At 40.3% G+C, this 18,005-nt stretch overlaps 2 protein-coding genes across 2 annotated transcripts in view; both read right to left on the bottom strand.

Moving 5' to 3' along the window:
- Positions 1 to 3,134, bottom strand: part of LOC141493700 (glutamate decarboxylase 2) — an 80,468-nt gene extending 77,334 nt beyond the window's left edge. The window contains exons 1-4 of the mRNA XM_074195074.1: positions 3,059 to 3,134; positions 2,079 to 2,138; positions 1,717 to 1,869; positions 281 to 514 (exon numbers count right to left, since the gene is read on the bottom strand). Coding sequence (XP_074051175.1) covers positions 281 to 514; positions 1,717 to 1,869; positions 2,079 to 2,138; positions 3,059 to 3,134 — 523 coding nt within the window. The remainder of the gene's footprint in view (positions 1 to 280; positions 515 to 1,716; positions 1,870 to 2,078; positions 2,139 to 3,058) is intronic.
- A 5,206-nt stretch (positions 3,135 to 8,340) lies between these two features.
- MYO3A (myosin IIIA) overlaps positions 8,341 to 18,005 on the bottom strand; it is a 259,420-nt gene continuing 249,755 nt past the window's right edge. The window contains exons 31-33 of the mRNA XM_074195073.1: positions 17,620 to 17,660; positions 14,018 to 14,161; positions 8,341 to 8,837 (exon numbers count right to left, since the gene is read on the bottom strand). Of these exons, the coding sequence (XP_074051174.1) occupies positions 8,726 to 8,837; positions 14,018 to 14,161; positions 17,620 to 17,660 (297 nt within the window). The 3' untranslated portion in view covers positions 8,341 to 8,725. The remainder of the gene's footprint in view (positions 8,838 to 14,017; positions 14,162 to 17,619; positions 17,661 to 18,005) is intronic.

Here is an 18,005-nt window from a genome sequence, read left to right as displayed (position 1 = left end):
GAATTTTGCAGAAATGAAGGAAAAAACTGTTTCTAATCCATATATTATATCAAATAAACTTCATTGTAATGAAGGAGAAATATCCAGGTGAGAAAAAAATTCCTCATCAATCCAGCCTTCTAAAACACTCTTTCTTTTTACTATCAGTAAAAAAGTGATAGTGATGTTGTAGGGTTTCAGAAATATTAATCTGTAAAACTATAATATAATTTTCTTTAGAAAAATGGATATGATTTTTTAATGAAAATATATACATTTATAATTTCTGACCCGACAGTACCTGTTTTGATTGCATATTTTAGAGTTGTTCTGCAGTTGGATAAAATTTCTTCCAAGGTCTGTGGCTGATCTGCCAGTTCCCAATTATGTTCCTGTAGAAGCTCGTTTGGGTAATGGAAATCAATCACCTTAGTTGATCTGTCAAAACTCTTTACCACATACTGAAGCAAAATGTCCATTACATCTTGGAGAAAAGACAAAGTGGCCGCTTCTCCGTTACATGCTGGCAACAGATCTGAGGGGGACAAAGCCATACCAAGAAATGTAAAATATCATACGTATACGAATAGAAATCATGTATATACTCCTCAGAAAACATTATGGCTTCATCTTTTCTCCGTTCCAGAATCCATCTTATTTTGTTTATATTCAAAAATATTATTTCCTTCTGAATTCCCTTATTTATGCACTTGGAAACACTAAACAATTTCCTTTTGTATTTTCAGAAAGATTATAAAAATAAGAAATCCAATGAACAAATTCTAGAATTCATTCTTTGAGACCATTGTGGTGATTTATTTGGGAGCCTTTGCTCTAGCTAGGCTTTGGGAACGGGTTTATTTTATTTCATTGCTACGTTTTTACGTTAAAGGACTCGTGTTTGTATACGGGGAGTTGTCTAATTTGAAGGTAAAAATTTGCACAGTCGAATATTCAATAGGAAAGTCCTTTGATTTCAGAGCACAATCTGCGTGTGTGTGTGTGTGTGTGTGTGTGTGTGTGTGTGTGTGTGTGTGCTCATCGTTGTTGTCGTCGTCATTCAAATAAAATTGTTCCTTCCCTGAAAACTTGTTCTCTTCGTCCTAAGACCCTAAAAGCTCGGTGGCGGGTGAGATACAACAGAGATCCTGAGTGAAGGTACCCTGGTTAAAAACACGGAGACTCCTTGATCTTTTGCTGTCTGGGTACTAAGTCTGGGGGAGGGGGGGATGAGCATAGCATTACAGCTTTTGATTCTCAAGGTCCTGGAATGCCAGAGCTAGGATTCGGTGAAGTGATGCAGAAAGTGCTATCGTGACCTTGACCTTCCACCCGGCTGTAGAGCAATTTTCCTTTGCCTGAGTTCTCTATTGATTTGGGAGAGAAGTGGGGGAGGGGGAGATTGCTCAGGGGCAGGGAGAAGGGAGACCTGATGTAAAAGGTGGGAATCCGTGGTGTTGATGGGGGGGGGGCGGAGGAAGCCCCATTTAATTTCATATGTTTAATATTTAATTTAATATGTTCAGAGAAGCCCTCTCGGACCACCTGTTCTGCCTTGCTACTCTTCTCGCTCGCCTGACCCATTCCACCCCAGAGTGCTCCGGGCCTAGTGAGTCTGGGGGGGACAAGAAGTGTGGGTAAGCTGGTGAGAGGGGGCATCTCTTGAGCCCGTTTGGAGACTGTGACTGTAAAGCGCTCATCTCCTACCCTGTGCGGGGAAAGCTACCTTGCCTTTACCTGTTGAGTGTAAACACGCGTAATTGAGATCCGTTTTGGGACAGTTGCAGGGCTTCTGATTGCAAGTACAGACACTCTTTTTATCTGTTGATCCTTGAGACTCCTTCTCGTTGCCCGTTTCCATCGGCTTTTCCGCGTCTCCATACAGCAACGCTGAAGAAGCACACATAAGATGGAGCTTCAGTCTGAGGCCTGGAGCTCAGCAGCCCCCGCTCCGCAGCCCCAGGTCTCTGACCAGCATCCAACAAAGAGAATTGGGCATCTGGTCAGTTTTACGTTAAAAAAAATAGCTATACTTACTTAACCTCCCTCCCTTCCAACCACCAGTTTCTGTCACTTGAGTCCCCAGGCTTCCTACTTACCACAGAGTTTGTTTCCAATGCCTCCGGTGAACTTCTGGGCAACCTGGCACCAGGCTCTTGCTGGAGAAAGGGTGTAGGTAGGGGTAGGAAAGAGAAACAAATTTGGAGGTTTTGATTGCTCTAAGTCAAAAAGGGAGACGGGACCATGGAAAGGGGATGAATCTTTTCAAGAGATTTCCAGCTTTGAGTCATTCCAATTTAACAGACCTCTCTAAAATGGAGTAATCGAGACCTTCCCCACTTTGTCTTAAAGATTCGGTTTTCGGCCCAAATAATGGGGCAAAAAAATTACCCATTTCCCTTTCACTTCAACTTTGTCTCGGGAAGATGTTCTCCTTGCCATCCTGCCCTCTGTCCCAAAGGAATCGCTATTCTTTGTTTTCATTCATTCATACCCTTCTTCTCTTCCTCGCCTAGTCTTAATAGCACATCTCTATAGCGAAATAAGGCTTTCAAAGCGCATTCCTGAAGGAGGAGGCAGACGGCGATTGTCCCCATTTCACATTAGTTACTCAGACACCGGGAGGATGCGTTTCACTCAGTGTTACAGAATTAGCATCAGGGTGGGAAATGGAACTAAGATGAACTGGCTTCAAATCCCCAGCCCCGGAAGAAGGTGGAGGATGCAAGTATTCAAACAGCTGAGAGTAAGGTTAAGGAGATACTCGGGTCCTGGGGATACGGGGTGAAAGGAAGCCCGAGATGTAAGAAACCCCTCCCCAGGCGACAGGTGAGAGCATAGGCATAGGAGAGCTTAGACGCTTGAGCTCACCTGAGTCACTGAATACAAGGGAAGGGATGCCTCCTGAGAACTTTTCGTATCACCCTCACCAACTACCAAAACCAAGCCAAAAATAAAACGTCCCCAAAGACCAAACCGACCGCTTTCCTTTATCCCTCCCTTTGAAACCCTTCGTGATTTTTCGTCTGCCACGTCCCCAACGCCACAGGTCAAGTGCTCTGGCTTTTCAATTCCTTACCTGTGCTTGGATTCTCTGGGTCCCCAGAGCCATCTTCGGACCCGAAGGACCAGAAGCCAGAGCCCGTGGATGCCATCCGAGCTGCGAGGCTGGTCCAGGGAAATGAGAGTGCCAACTGCAGGCGAGAAGCTATCTGTTCAGTGCCTGCGTGCTTGTGCGTGAGTTGGAGCTCGGGAGTGTGAGGAGGGAGAGAGCACCCTGGGGAGTCCCAGAGTGACCGGGTGGGTGGGTGAGTGTGTCACACTCAGAGACTCGGCACGAGTGTACTAGGTGAACAGGAGCGGCTGTAGCAGCAGCTGCACTCAGCTTGGAACCCACGCGGGGAGGGGCTGTAGAATGGGGAGAGGGGAGGGGGAAGGGTTAAGGAGAGATGTCTCTTTCCAGCCAAGCCAAAGGACCCAGGAGGATGGTATGGGGGATGCTGACTGAAGGAGATTGTGACGGGGGGTGGGGGGGGGGGGAGAGAGAGAGAGAGAGAGAGAGAGAGAGAGAGAGAGAGAGAGAGAGAGAGAGAGAGAGAGAAGTTGAAGAATGGGGAGGTTAAGAAAGGAGAAGGGAAAGGGAAGTGTGAGTGAAGCAAACAAGCTCGTGCGCGTGAGCTGGAGCAAGGGGGTGTGTGGCGCCTGCGGGAACGGGAGTGGGTGTGTGTGCGTGTAAGCCTGGCTTTGGAGCCGCCGACCGGAGGGAGCTGTCCAGGGTTCTGCGAGCGGTCAGGGACCCTGGTCACTGCCGCCCCTACCGGGTGCTGTCTCAGCTGGAGCAGCAAGAGCTCTAGCATCCAGTAAATAAAGACTTCGGAGCGGAGCTTTAGTAAATCATTTTTCCTCCTGTCTTTTTGAGAACTGACTTTAGGCTACCTAGGGGATAGTCGGAAGAAAAGGGTGAGGAACGGCTATTGAGGGCCGAGGGAGTTGAAGGCGTGAACTCCTGGGAGCGGAGTCAGAGGGGAGGAAGGCAGCAGGGGATGCAGATGTGGGGATGCAGATGTGGTCTCAGTTCAGGGGGGGCCGGAATCCCGGGGAGCTGCTGACGGACTTTTGGCGAGGAAGAAGCTACCTTCTCTCCCAGTGGAGGGGCCTGTCAGGGAAAGGGGCGTGGGTGGTGCTGATGGGCTCATTTCAGCCCCTTAGGAGAGTCTAATGCCCGTTCAGTGAGGCGCTTCAAGCCTCAGGGGAGCGCCCTCTCCGCTGCAGCTGACCGCCCAGGAGGGGAATGGAGTGTATATGAGAGACAGGAGGCTGGGGTGAGAGATCGAGGTTTTGACCGAGGCAATTAAATTCCACGCGGGAGACTGTCACTGTGGAGCCCAGGTCTGAGGAGAAGCAAATGAATATTTCTTCGGAGGGGGCGACAGCTCAGAGCTCCTAGGCTTGGGGAGATTGGCATCTCGGGGTCACCCTTTGACCTTGGTCCAGAGAAGGTAGATGGGTTAAAGGAGCAGATACTGTTAAAGAATTAAATCGTAACCTATGCATTGTGAAGCAAGCCGGGAGAGAAAGAACAGTTGGAATCGAGGTGTATCATACTCATATGCATGTCTAATTTCCAGACCAGAGCTGAAAGGTACTGGTTGCAGCACTGCGGCCTACGGTCTGTTGCTTTTCATTTGTGGTTGGCAGAAAAAAAAGACCACCCTCTCCTCCTTTCCCCCCATAAAAAATATCAAAGTAGAGTTATATGATCTCTTCACCCAAGGGTGGAAGGATACCCTTGCAGTTTCTGACAGCTTTTTGAAATTCGTGTTTCCCTTTCTTAATAATGGAAGAACGAGTCAGATGCTTTCCCCCTCTCATTGGTTCCAGTGAACAAAGAGAGGCAGCTGTTGATCAAGCCATTTTGTGAGTTCCAACTTAGACATGTAGCTACCATTTTATCCAGCTTTTTATATTCACCTGCTATATTCCAGGAGACAATTAACCATCTTTAGAGGACATGGTTCATCTTTGTATCTCTCTCTCTCTCTCTCTCCACTGTACTTCTGTGTTCTGTATTTTTTTTCTGGATGAGTTTGTGTTCATATTCATTTTTAGACCCTAACGCAAGGGAATTCTACTACCTCCACCCTATTTGATGCTTCTGTAGATTCCGACAATGTCTTGAACTGAAAAATTTCTCTCTTAGTCTTTTATATGGCCCTTTCCTCATCTTTCAGTCTTTCCACCTTTCCCAAAGCCCTGGACTTGAAGCCAAATAGGTTCCATTAGGTCTTGGATTCGAAGGAATGGGGTGTGGGGGGAACCTTATCATTTTTCTCTTCTCCCCGAGACTAAATTGTGGGAGGTAAGACATAAAGGAGAAGCTTCCAGGTCAGAGGATCTGGTTTGCTTGTTGTCCCCTTTCATTATAGTCCAGTCTGGGGGAGGCCAGTGAGAAACGTGGCATGACACATTGGATCAACATTGAAGGGTCACTGGAAGGAATGAGGCATAGTTAGAATGACACACGCACGATTTGGAAGGAAGAAAAGAAAATCGTGATTCTCGGGCTGGGAGTGATTTGGGTAGACTGGGGAGGAGGAGGCAGTAATTTAGGAGCTCTCTATTCCACCCTCAATTCATCAGCTTCCTAGACCCATGAACTACAATAGCCACTGTAGAGGTCAAAGACCTTGCCGCTCAGAATTACATAAATAAGCAAAGAACAGCATTGGGGAAAAGGTGATTTTTAGCAGTACACATCTGGATCGAAGATGAAACTTCTTTATTTAAAACCATATCAAAATCTATTCCCGTAAATCCTTCGCTTCAAACCAGCAACACTGGAAGTTTTTTTTTTTTTTTTTTAACTCTGATTAAATGAACCGAAAAGATGAATTTCCCTTAAAACAAAACAAAACAAAAAATAACCAAGAAACAGGTGGAAGAAATGGATTAAATGTCTATATTAAATTTTCAAATTCAATCCCTACATTTTACTCTGTGGCACGGAGAATTTTTTTTGAGTGAAGATTACAATTCGAGTTTGAGCCTAAATTTAGATACAATTAGGTCCTCAAACTCTAAACTAGCTTGGGTGCTTTAGGGATAGTTATACTTTTATTTAGAAACAAACTGGTTCAGAAACGCAAGGGGACCTAATCTGTCTTTCCTTATAGAATTTTTTCCCTTCGACGGTAATTTTCTTTTTAAAAACATTCACATCGAAAACTATCTGTTCTCTCTCCCTCTCCATCTTTGTCTCAAAAGGAGGTTATAATTACAGTAATTAGTTCACAAAGGATCCCAGTCTCGAATTAGAAATACAAGGAGAGAGAAGGGGGGGGGGGCTTTCTAGTCCTCACCCTAGATTATCGACAAGAAAATCGCCTTTTCAAAAGAGAGAGGATGGGAATTCTAATAGTAACCAGTTTTCTTGACTAATTGATTTCTGTGTAGCTTAACAAGCAAACCTTTTCTTACATCCAATTTGGTGGATGGGGGAGGGGCCCAAGGCAATACCCACTAATCCACGAACATCTTCAAAGGGGCGTTCCTTGCTCTCATTTCACTTTACAAATGGACCATCGGGATTGTAGGAAACTTTCTGAAAGGAGTCGGTGTTCCCCCGAGTTCATTAAAAACGAAATGGATTTACAAAGGATTTACTATTTCTTCGATTAAAAATTCAGATTTGGTTCTTTCTGAGGGAAACAGCACTGAATCAAAAGAGGCAGGTAGCATTTTAGAAAACCCTGCAGCATTATTTCGATGGGACTGGAGCAGCCTTAGTCAACTCTGGTACTGGTTTAATTGGCTAGCTTTGGTTAGATCCCAAAGAGAGACACCTTCATGTTATTTAGGGTTGTATCGCACTGGGGAGCTTTGGGGTCCAACTTAAGAAGGAACTAAACTGCCTAGTTATTCCTATCCTGGACACTCATTACTCTCCTTCAAGAGAGGGCCCTCTGCTTTTGGATCTACAGAATTTAAGTTCTCCGAAGCTAAAGGGATTAGAAAGCAGTTCCCTTTTTCCTTTCCTTGGTCCAGCCCTGAGGAGAGATAAATGGTAGACTGCCTCTTGACATGTGGCAGCCCTGGTCATCCCTGAGATTTGAGCCTGTGGCAATGAAAAGAGATTGTGCTTCGACTACAAGCAGCATATCCAAGTCAGACTCAAAATGCTCCTGGAAGCCCTTGGAGGGCTTGGGGTTTTTTCCTTCATTACTATGACACTGTTATTGAAAGCTCACTGTTACAAGGATGATGGCTAGGAGTATGGTGTAAGACAGACCTAGGAACGACCCTTGGGAATTTTTTATTTCATCTACCTAGGGAGAGCAAAGTTTTCCAAACTCTTCCTGAAGTCCCTTCTTAGGCATCCATGAGACCTGAGGGAGTGAGAGCTGATCCTACACCCAGAAAACTTCTTGGAACTGCTACACACCCATATGTATTCATTGTGTATACACCCACTGTCCCTCATCTCTTCCAAATCATCTCTTCTTTCCCCATTCTTTACCATTCTTTATGGAATGTCTAACAATCTAGTTTGAGTTCTGTTCTCTATAGGTAGATGTTTTCTACAGGTAGGTGATAAGTTTACTGGAGAGGTAACTGGAAAGGACCCAGAGCTACTCATAGATAGCAAAAAGGATCCCCTTTTTGTCAACTTCTCAAATGTAACTTAATGAGCCAATTCAAATCTGAACTCCTTGCCCTACACGTGCTACCTAGGTTTTCAATTCAACAGATACATTTAAAAGCAAATAAAAAAAATTGTAAAGAGACCTCATAGAATATTTAAAAGTCAAATCTAGAATGGGGAATTTAAGTGAGGAGAAATAGGTTTCCAGAAACCTCAAGTCTCCTTTAATCAAAAGGACTGCTCCAATGATATCCACCAATTGTCAGTTCCATTTGACCTTCACCTCAGACACACCTTTCCCAGTCATAAAAGTAAGAGTAACTCTTGAGCAGTCACCAGAGAAATGACATTTCCCAAAGGCTTCTTCATTTGTTTTTGTCATTTTAATAACAAAGGAGGTGGGAAAATAGGCTTACATCATCCAAAGCACACAAATATTGCTGGAGATTTAACCAGACAATGTCCAGCAACCCAGTTCAATGGACTCAGAAGGAGAACAGAATCTGAGCAAAGGAGATTTCACTCTAGACACTCTATCTTTGAATAAGGGTAGAGGAAAAGTGATGGTAAAGCAGCCTTGCTATTGAGCCCAGGTTTGGCTAGGGATTCACTCTCATAGCAGACATGGGTTTGCTTTACAAGTTGTCAATTATTTTAAAAATTATTCAAAAATATTTTTAAGGAAATATTAAGGTAAACAGTTTTCTTTGAAGGGGGAGGGAAAGAGTACCATTTATCTACTGCTCCAGCTGTGATAGAGGTTTCCTAAAAAATATGCCCTACCTGGTGGTCTCCTGATAGCTTGTGACAATAGAGAAAGCTATGGTCAATGACAAGTAAGCTGATGGGAGAGAATATTTCTGGTCATGACATGTCTCACATTTTTTCAAGGTCCAGAAGAATATCTCCTGATTCTCATTCAAATGGGTGTTTGTCCTTTTTGGCTGTCTTCCTGGGTGGGGTCTTTCCCCCTAGATTAAAGGATAGGGGCCTCCCAACTCTGTCATCTCTGGGAGCATTGGTCATAAAGCATGAAGGAAGGCAGTACTAAACAAGTAAGGAAAATATGCCCTGCCTAAGCTACAGCAAAAGCCTTGCCAGTTGTTAAAACTGCTGGACCAGTCGCTGGCGCTGAGAGGTTTTTCGCAGCAGTTTTCTATAATCATAAGGATTATCTTCCATGCCTTCTTCTCCTGAGTTTGTCATTGCCCAACACCTAGAGGGAGTGGGGGTGGAAGAAAAGCAAAGAGAGGATAGGAAGTTAAACTCCAAAGTTCTGCAAACTAGGGAGTACCCTCACACAGACACACATTATCTCCCTCCCCCATCATTGTGGTGGGTTGCTTTAATTTTTTTTCTTTAACTACACAGAATGGGATTAATGGACTATCTAATAGGATTGTCTGCTGGAATTTCTTAAATAGTCAAACTGTTTGCTGCTTGCTTTTGGGGAGGTGTTCTATTAGGATTTTTTTTCGGGGAGTAGCTATGGGGCTTTAGGATTATACTTTGCAAATTAAGCTAGCAGTCATTTTAGATCTCTGAAGTCTCTCTAGCAGACATAGAATCCTTTAAGATATAAATACTTGGAAAGCATAGCTAATAATAACTAATTTAGTACTTTAAGGTTGCAAAGTACCTTACAGGTATTTCATTTTTATCCTTGCAAAATCCAATCCTGGGAGTAAGGCCTTTTTATTAAAATTCATACTTTTCAGATGAGGAAACAAGCAGGAAGTTCTTAAGCATTTGCACAAGATGACACAGTATTTGAGGTCATATTTGAAATTAGGTATTTCTGACTTTAGTTTCTGTGCTCACCCCTCTGAGCACTGGGTAGCTCAGTTGTCTCTTCTATTGAACTTGAAGGGTGTAGTAGGAGAGACTCATGGATATAATTCTAGACTAACTGGTTTTTAAAGAAAGATGGGTAATGGACCTCATGCATATGCTTAAATGAATAGCACCTCTATTTAGGTGCTGAATAAGGAAAAATTTGGTCATTTAATTAGAGACTTCTAAACCTCACTGAATCTCAGGTTTCATCTGTGTGGTAATAGAATGATTACTGGACTGAACCTTAGAGGAGGACTTAGTTTTTTTTGTTTTGTTTTGTTTGTTTGTTTTTTTTGCAAGGCAAACTGGGTTAAGTGGCTTGCCCAAAGCCACACAGCTAGGTAATTATTAAGTATCTGAAACCAGATTTGAACCCAGGTACTCCTGACTCCAGGGCAGGTGCTTTATCCACTGCACCACCTAGCTGCCCCAGACTTAGGTTTTCTAATCTGCTGTTCACCACCTGTGATAAGACCTTGCACCTTATTTATTCCTACCTTTTCAGTCTCAATTGAAAATGAGGCTGTTGCATCAGATATATGACCAGCTAGATGGCACGGTGGATAAAGTGCTAGTTCAGAATCAGGAAGACTCACGTCATATCTGGTTTCAGACACCTAATAATGCATGAACCTGAACAAAAAACTTAATCCTGTTTCCCTCAGTTTCTTCATCTGCAAAATGATCTGGAAAAGGAAATTGCAAACCACAATAGTAGCTTTGCTAAGAAAAGCCCCACAGGGCCACAGAGAGTTGGCCATGACTTTAATAGTTGGACAACAACAACAAAAACAGGTTTATCGACTCGTTTTTGGAAAGGAGCTTAGAAGTCATTGAATCCAATGAGGGTCAGAGAAGTTAAATAACTTCCCTTGGGCCTCGTGGATAGTAAGTGTCCAAGAGAGTATTGGAATATACATCTTCATGGTGTTTAGTTCAAAGCTCTCTCCTCCATGATACTTTTCATATGATGAGTAGGTGGATCTTCAGGATCTCTGACATTTTAAATACTTCTGACTCCCACCACCAAAGAGTGTGGTATATTTGGTATTAAGCTTTTTTATTTTTAGTTTTTGCAAGGCAATGGGGTTAAGTGGCTTGCCCAAGGCCACACGGCTAGGTAATTATTAAGTGTCTGAGGCCGGATTTGAACTCAGGTACTCCTGACTCCAAGGCCAGTGCTCTATCCACTACGCCACCTAGCCGCCCCTGGTATTAAGCTTTTACTTCTAATTTCAAATCCTCACATCTATCTTTTTGCCCTTTTTGTACTTTCCCTATTTTCATCTTTGCAGATGTATTGGATAATGTTTCTCTGCTTTGGTTTGTTAGTTTTCTTCTACTTGTAAATATGCCCCATTCCTAGATTTTCCTAAATATGCAGGATCTAATATATATTTTTGGGGGTATATAGGAGTCCAGAGTTAAGGTTAGAGCAAAGGGTACTATTAAAGATGTTCATATAAGAAGCGTGCTGAGGAAACAGAGACTCAGAAGAATTAAGATTACACAGTTAGAGCTACCATGCCAATAATCTTTCCTATTTGTTTTGTGTTTAAGTCAACTTGTTTAATTTCATTTGTTTCACATATATAAGTCTTGAACAATTTGTAGGTTTCTGGAAGATAGGTGCTGTCTTATACACTTTTGACTTTACTTGAATGCATAAAACAGAATTTTATACTGCATCTGAAATCAATAAATTTTATAATCTGACCCCAGACTATCCAATCTTACTTTGAATATCTCCTAAATATGAACCTTCCACTGTAAACTATCCTTGACATTTTCACCTCATGCATATGCTCAATAAATGTGTACTGAAATGATTAAATAAATGAAATCAGTACAAATCAGTTGCTACTATAAAGGTTTATAGCTGACCACTCATAATTTTGAGCCATATATGCCTTTGACAAAGGAGCAACAGACCACAAGTCAGAGATGTAGTGATTTTGCCATAAATGAAAACGAATTTGTGCTTTGGTGGCAGATAGCACTCTACTGAGTTCAGGTATACTGGGAAATAGTCAAGGATACATTGAGAGAGAAGAAAATTACAGGATGAGCAAAAAGATCTCAATTTGCTTCATTCTGGGTCTAAGAAAATATAGTTAGGTTATATTAGTAGTGACATCACTGCTCCAGTTTGAAAGATTCTAAAGTTTAGAGTAGGACTCACTGTGCTTAGGATTTTAGTTAGATTATACTAACATTATACTATTTTAATTTCTTATATAACATTTTTCTCTTTCTCATCTTCCCTTTATTTCAAAACTTCACAAAGGTCTGTTGAGTGCCTAATACTTCTGAAATAGAACCATTAAAGTTAATCCTATACTGAAAGAATTGAGTCACAAGAAGGTTGATTTGAAAGGACTCACTCACTCAGTGTCATGCAGGGTCAATGCCAAAGAAATGAGATCTAAAATGTTTGACAGTAACCACTTGAACACTTTTTCTCTTCTTCAGTTTCTGGCCTGATGCTCCTGCTTTCAAATAACTGAATACTAGAAAAGAATAATGAATAATTGACCTAAAATTATATTGACCCGTTCTTTAAAATAAATGTATATGGATTTTTGGTTCTATCATGATTTTACTTAAAAATCGCCTTTTATTTTATTTTTAGGGTTTATTTTTGCAAGGCAATGGGGTTAAGTGGCTTGCCCAAGGCCCCACAGCTAGGTAATTATTAAGTGTCTGAGGCTGGATTTGAACTCAGGTACTCCTGACTCCAGGGCTGGTGCTCTATCCACTGTGCCACCTAGCCGCCCCACAAATTGCCTTTTGTTTGCAACATAATGGTTTGTTAAGAACAGTAACAATAGTTCAAATTTGAATATTACTTTAAAATTTTAATGGATCTATGGTTTTAGTGATGTGCATAATCTTCTCTCTCAAGGTAGATCACAAACCATTCGCATCTTATTTTGCAGGACCCTTGCCCATGTTTCCTCATGAATCCTTCCTCTCTCAGCCTCTGTCTCTGTCTCGGTCTTCCCCCATTTCCTCTATTTTCCCTCTTTGTCTTCTCTGTTTCTCCTCCTGTTGACCCTCTGTGTTCTGTTTCCTTTGTATTTGTCTCTCTGATTTTGTCTGTCTTCCTCCCCTTCCCCCCCCACCTCTCTCTCTCTCTCTCTCCCTCCCCCCTTTCCTTTTTGTTTCTTCCTCTTTCTGTCTCTTATATTTTACAAGGAGCAGAGCATCTTTCAAGGCATCACTAAGGACGTTTTGCAGGTACCAGGACATGACTATTCATTTGATTTTTTCTTAATCTTGATTTATGACTGGTTCATGTCCTTTTGAGAGCATACATTTCTCAGATGGTAATCCTTAGACCACAGGATCATGGCTCTAGAGATGGTGGGGACCACAAAGGTCACCTAATCCAATCCCTTCATTTTACAATTGAGGAAACTGAATCCCAGGAAGGTAAAATGATGTGCCCAAGGTCACATAGATAATAAGCAGTAGATCCAGAATCTGAACACCGATTCGGTGACTTCAAGTTCAGTGTACTTTATGCTGCATCACAGTCTTAGAATCATTGGTTGCGGCAAACATATTTAACATACACCTTTCCATTGTCATTCGAGCCACCTACATTTTTGAGTTTTTGGAGATTGCAGTATTTCAGGGTTCTCATATAATTATTCCATACTTTATTGAGAAAAACAAAGTTTTGTTTTAAGATGCATTTAACAAGTATCTCATACAAATGTTAAGACCATGCAGAATTCCTTGATACAGAAACATAGGGAGATTTTTGGTTCTGATTATTTATGTTAACTGAGACATAAAACAGGGATATACATGCTTGCCACACAGTATTCACTGTAGTTATGGTAGATGGCCTGGGCAACAATCCCAAGAGAAGGCTAGGGTTCTCCAGATATTCTTGTCTATGGTCTGATGTGTTGATTGCATCAAACATAGGAACATTATAAGACCTCAATGAGTTCTACAACTGCTCAAAAAAGTCCTATCAACTGAACAAACCAAATGATTATGACTTGAAGTTTGTGTTAGAAAATTCATAGTTAGAAAATCAAAACAATAAATCGAGGACAGTCACTGTTGCTGGACCATGAGCTAGACCCAGTGTTGAATGGAAGGAGAAAAGCAGACCAGATTGGATTTGGAAAATGGAATAGTGCTTTGAATGATTCCAAATTGCTCCTGACACAAGAATCCATCTTCTTTTTAACAGCTTTGTTCTGATGGTGTTTTCTGGTTGTAAATCCCTTAATGCAACAATTTCGAAAGATGGACAATTCTACATCTCTTTATAGGTTTTAAAAGTACTTTCATGTGGATTACTACACTTTTTGCCCTCACAATCAGTCTGTGAGACAGATCCAGATATGATTCCCATTTTACAAGTGAGGTACAGTGAAGTGAAACAATGTGTCCACATTCATACTTCATACAGAACTGAGATTCAAACCCAGGGCTTTTCATTTCTAAGTTTAGTGTTCTTCACATTCCTCCCAAATGATCTCTTTTGCTTAAGCAAAGAAACTGCAAATGTGAAAATGGTAGGTAAAGCTTTATTACCTTTCATCATTCTTAAAACATGAGTTCTGAAGTTCTGTCCGTGGTCTTCTCTCTCTCATATAAGACTTATGTTCCTTCAGGCCAGAGTGACTAGTTGAAAATCCTTTGTAATAGAAATCCTCTAAATCTAGCACTTTTCCCTGACTGTAAATGAACACATATGTCAGAGGATCAATTCTATTTTCATTTTATTAAATTGCAATTGAATTATTTAATTTCCTTTCAATGATTAGTATTTAGGAGTCATATATATGGCAACAAAAATGGCAGAAAACTGACATTGTACTAAATATTTTCCCCATACTATGGATTTTAAAGCAGTCTTATTAATAGCCACAACTTTGACTATTAACCTCAAACCTTGTCACTTGGGCTACTTTTCATTTTGGTTCTGATTTTCTTGTGGCTAGTTTAGTTTTAATGATATAGTTGGGAACTGTTCCTTATCTCATGTCTCTCAACACAGAGATTTCCCATCACTTCTAGTGCAAATTTTTAGACTCCCCTATATATAAATTCAGAGAGACAAACAGTTTTATCCATTGATAGATCAAAAAGGTATGCTTCACTTTCATGATTCTAGGGAGAATCCTCTTATTGCTATTTTGGGGGTTTCCCTGATGCTCTTTCCCCCACTTCTAATGGTACTCCATCTTCAGAGGGAGCTCCTACACCTTGGTTATACTTCAATATGGTATGAGTACACATGGGCATATTGTCCAATTTTAACTTTTTTGAATCTCCAAAACCTTTTTTTTCCTGGTTCATAAAGAGAAGAGTAGTTGAGGTCAAAAGTGGGAGTAAGTTTCTATTATTCCCTCATCCATATGCATCACTGCCATCCACAAATACATATACAATAGTGATTCAGAGACTCTGACAAACACATTTGTTGGATCATCTCAGCAGAGTTGGAGATGAAGCAGAATTCAGGCAAAGTGGTGATATGACCTTGAGGTGTCTAGTGGTTCCAGTCCACAGAAAGTGTGACAGAGGGGCTTGGAGGAGACAGACTGGGTGATAGCTGCTGATCATTGGATAGCATATTTTCCAAGTATTCACATTACGGTTTTCATTTGTTACACTAGTATACACATGTAATTTCATGTTATCTGAGGGACCATGGAAAAGTCTCTAAAGCTCTGAAAGGTTTAATTGCCTCATGTGTAAAATCAAGGATTAGATTAGATGTTTTCTGAAGTCTCTTTCAGCTCCAGATCTAATATCTAGAAATGCACAAATTGCTATTAGCATCATCTTAGAATGCGTTTTTGACAATCCACCTTAAATAGATTTTTGTCAATTTACTGGGGATAATTCCAGGTTATTAGTTGATGACTAGGCACCCATATAAGTAAAGACTATGGTATAATAATGGTACAGTAAAATATCCATTGTTCAGAATGTTCAGAGAATGGCATCCTCTCTGGTGAATTGATATCTCTGGTTAATTTGAGCTTAATCATACCAATCTCTAACAACTTTCCAGTTACTTTTAAATATTATTTAAAAACACATTATTTTATAACCCTGATTAATATTCATAGTATCCTGAAGTTAACATAGTACCAAGGTACATCATATCAAAATCTTTAGGGCATGTAGTAATGAATGCTTTCTCAGTCATTTATTTGGTCTTTCTATGATGTCTGAATCTTGGAAGATTTACAGTATTTGTATAGTATATACTTCAATAGGTCAGAAAGTCACTAATTTTTATCAATGCAGGTCCTCTCTGTAACTAATACAGAGGAGGATCCCTCTATGTTTTTAGGAGAGGATTTTCAAGAATTGTGTGATTGAAAAAAATTCACCATCGACCTTCTGCTGATGAGCGTCCCTGACCTTAGCTAGATTTGTCCACTGTACAAGGCTGTACAAAAAGCCTTCCAAGTCGAGTAGCATTTGCTAAAACTTTTACTCTGCTGCTAAAAACATTTTGGAGGCCCCGAAACACTAGGATGATGTGCTGAAATAGGATTTTAAGAGAGGTTGTATATAGTAGGCACTTAATAACCACATTTATATAGCACTTTATACTCTTCAAGACATTTTATATGTCATATAGTTGGATCCTCACAACACTCCTATGAGGGAAATGCTAGTATTATCCATACTTTACAGTTGAGGAACCTGAAACTTTCAGGAGATTGAGTCATTTGCTCAGCCTCATCCAGTTAGGATTGGAGACAAGATTCAAAGTCAAGTCTTTCTGACAACACATCTAGTACATGGTGTCACCTGAAGATATGAGGGCTTGGCATGAATACTTGAGAATTCTAAAACATGCCCAGGGGATAGTTATTTGATTACAATACTGATATGAATTTATTTTCTTGGGAAATTCTTTTACTCCTAACATTGAGTGCATATAAACATTCTGATTAGTCAGAGTTTTTATAGTAGTACCTTCTTTCAGGAGACAATGAGTGTAGATTACTGATATGCTGCCAGTCTTACTTGGTATGTTTGGTTTTACATGACTGCTTTAAAACCTTTCTTTTTAAATTCATTGTTTTAAGGAATAGCTTACTGTTTAGGGGAAGCAGAGATAAATATTCAGAGATTGAGGTGATCATAAAACAAAAGATATCAACAAAAATTTAAAAAGGAAAGACTATATGATCAGAACTTTGTACTATTTCTAGGGACCTAGCAAGAATACAGCATAATCTGCAGGGTCCTAAGGGTCATTTATCTTCTCTCACTTGGTTTGACAGTCTCAGGTTCCAAGATACCTAAACAACTACCACCACCCACCACCACTACCACATCATGATAGGATATAAACTGGAGAATTACAGATGAAATCCAAGTGAATAACAAGAATATTCTCATTCATAGGCACCCCCCATACATACACCAAGAAAGAACTTCCAAGAAAGGAAAAAAGAGAACTAAGAAGAGAATTTTGAAGTGGGGGGGAGGAAATGGGCTATATGTCCATAAAAATTTCTTTTTTGTATAATGAAAATATTTTCAAGGGGTCTATAATAATATATGCTATTATAATAGAAAATAGTAGAAAACATTCTTAACATATAGTCATAAAGCTAAATGGAACTGCAGCTTACAAATTTTGTGCTTGGGTCAAATTAGGGCAAGCAATAAAAGATACATTTTGCTATACACTTTCTGAGATATGTTCTATTGCTAGTGATGAGAGTGGGATGGTAAAAGACCCTGGAATGTTGCCTTCAATGGAGTGTAGAACAGGACGATGTACAGTAGATAGCAGATTATCTAGGATGTTTCTGAATGGGGATGGGAGTGGAGAGAAAGTTTAGCATCTAGTAGCTTCCTATCTGAGAATATTAATTTTGTTAACTAGGTGCCAAATTTGCTTGTGCCTAGCAGCTGAAGGAGTAAAGTGTTATTAGCACTCTCTAAATTTCAGTGCTCTGGGTCAGTGCTCCAGTTGTTCTGCTCTATTATGACTTTGATAAATATTATACTTTTACTGGGCATAAAATATAACATGCTAGGAGGAGACTATTCAAAATTTAACTCAATACAATCAATTCTTTTTTCATAATTTGGATTTAAGAATTTATGAAAGCACATTTTTTGAAGAAGGATTGTAAGTAAAGAATAATGATTACCTGTTTTTCCTTGGTCTTCGTTTTTCTTCTTGGATTGATTTCTAATGAAAACAAAAAAAATGAAGTCTATCTTATTAATATAACATTGGCTTTTTCGAAGTTGCAATAGATATACTACTAAATAAGATATTTTCATATATTTTTAGTTTATAATTTTGTCTGGATCTTTGACACAAGAAAATCTCATTAATTTTAGTATACAATAAAACTTCAATTAGTTAGACTCACCCATTTTGGAAATTATGATCATTTGGACAGTGAGCATGTTAAAATGAACTTTTGTACTTCTTGTGGAAGATTACCAGATAAACCAATTACATAAATTACATTGGAAGGGATTTGTTTATCTGCTAAAAAAGTAGGAATTTTATAAACATTTTGCAGAA

The sequence above is a fragment of the Macrotis lagotis genome, chromosome 7, assembly GCF_037893015.1.
Source record: "Macrotis lagotis isolate mMagLag1 chromosome 7, bilby.v1.9.chrom.fasta, whole genome shotgun sequence".
In the NCBI taxonomy this organism is placed as follows: Eukaryota; Metazoa; Chordata; class Mammalia; order Peramelemorphia; family Peramelidae; genus Macrotis; species Macrotis lagotis.
Note: the sequence above shows the minus strand (reverse complement) of the source record. Positions and strands in the feature narration are given on the sequence as shown.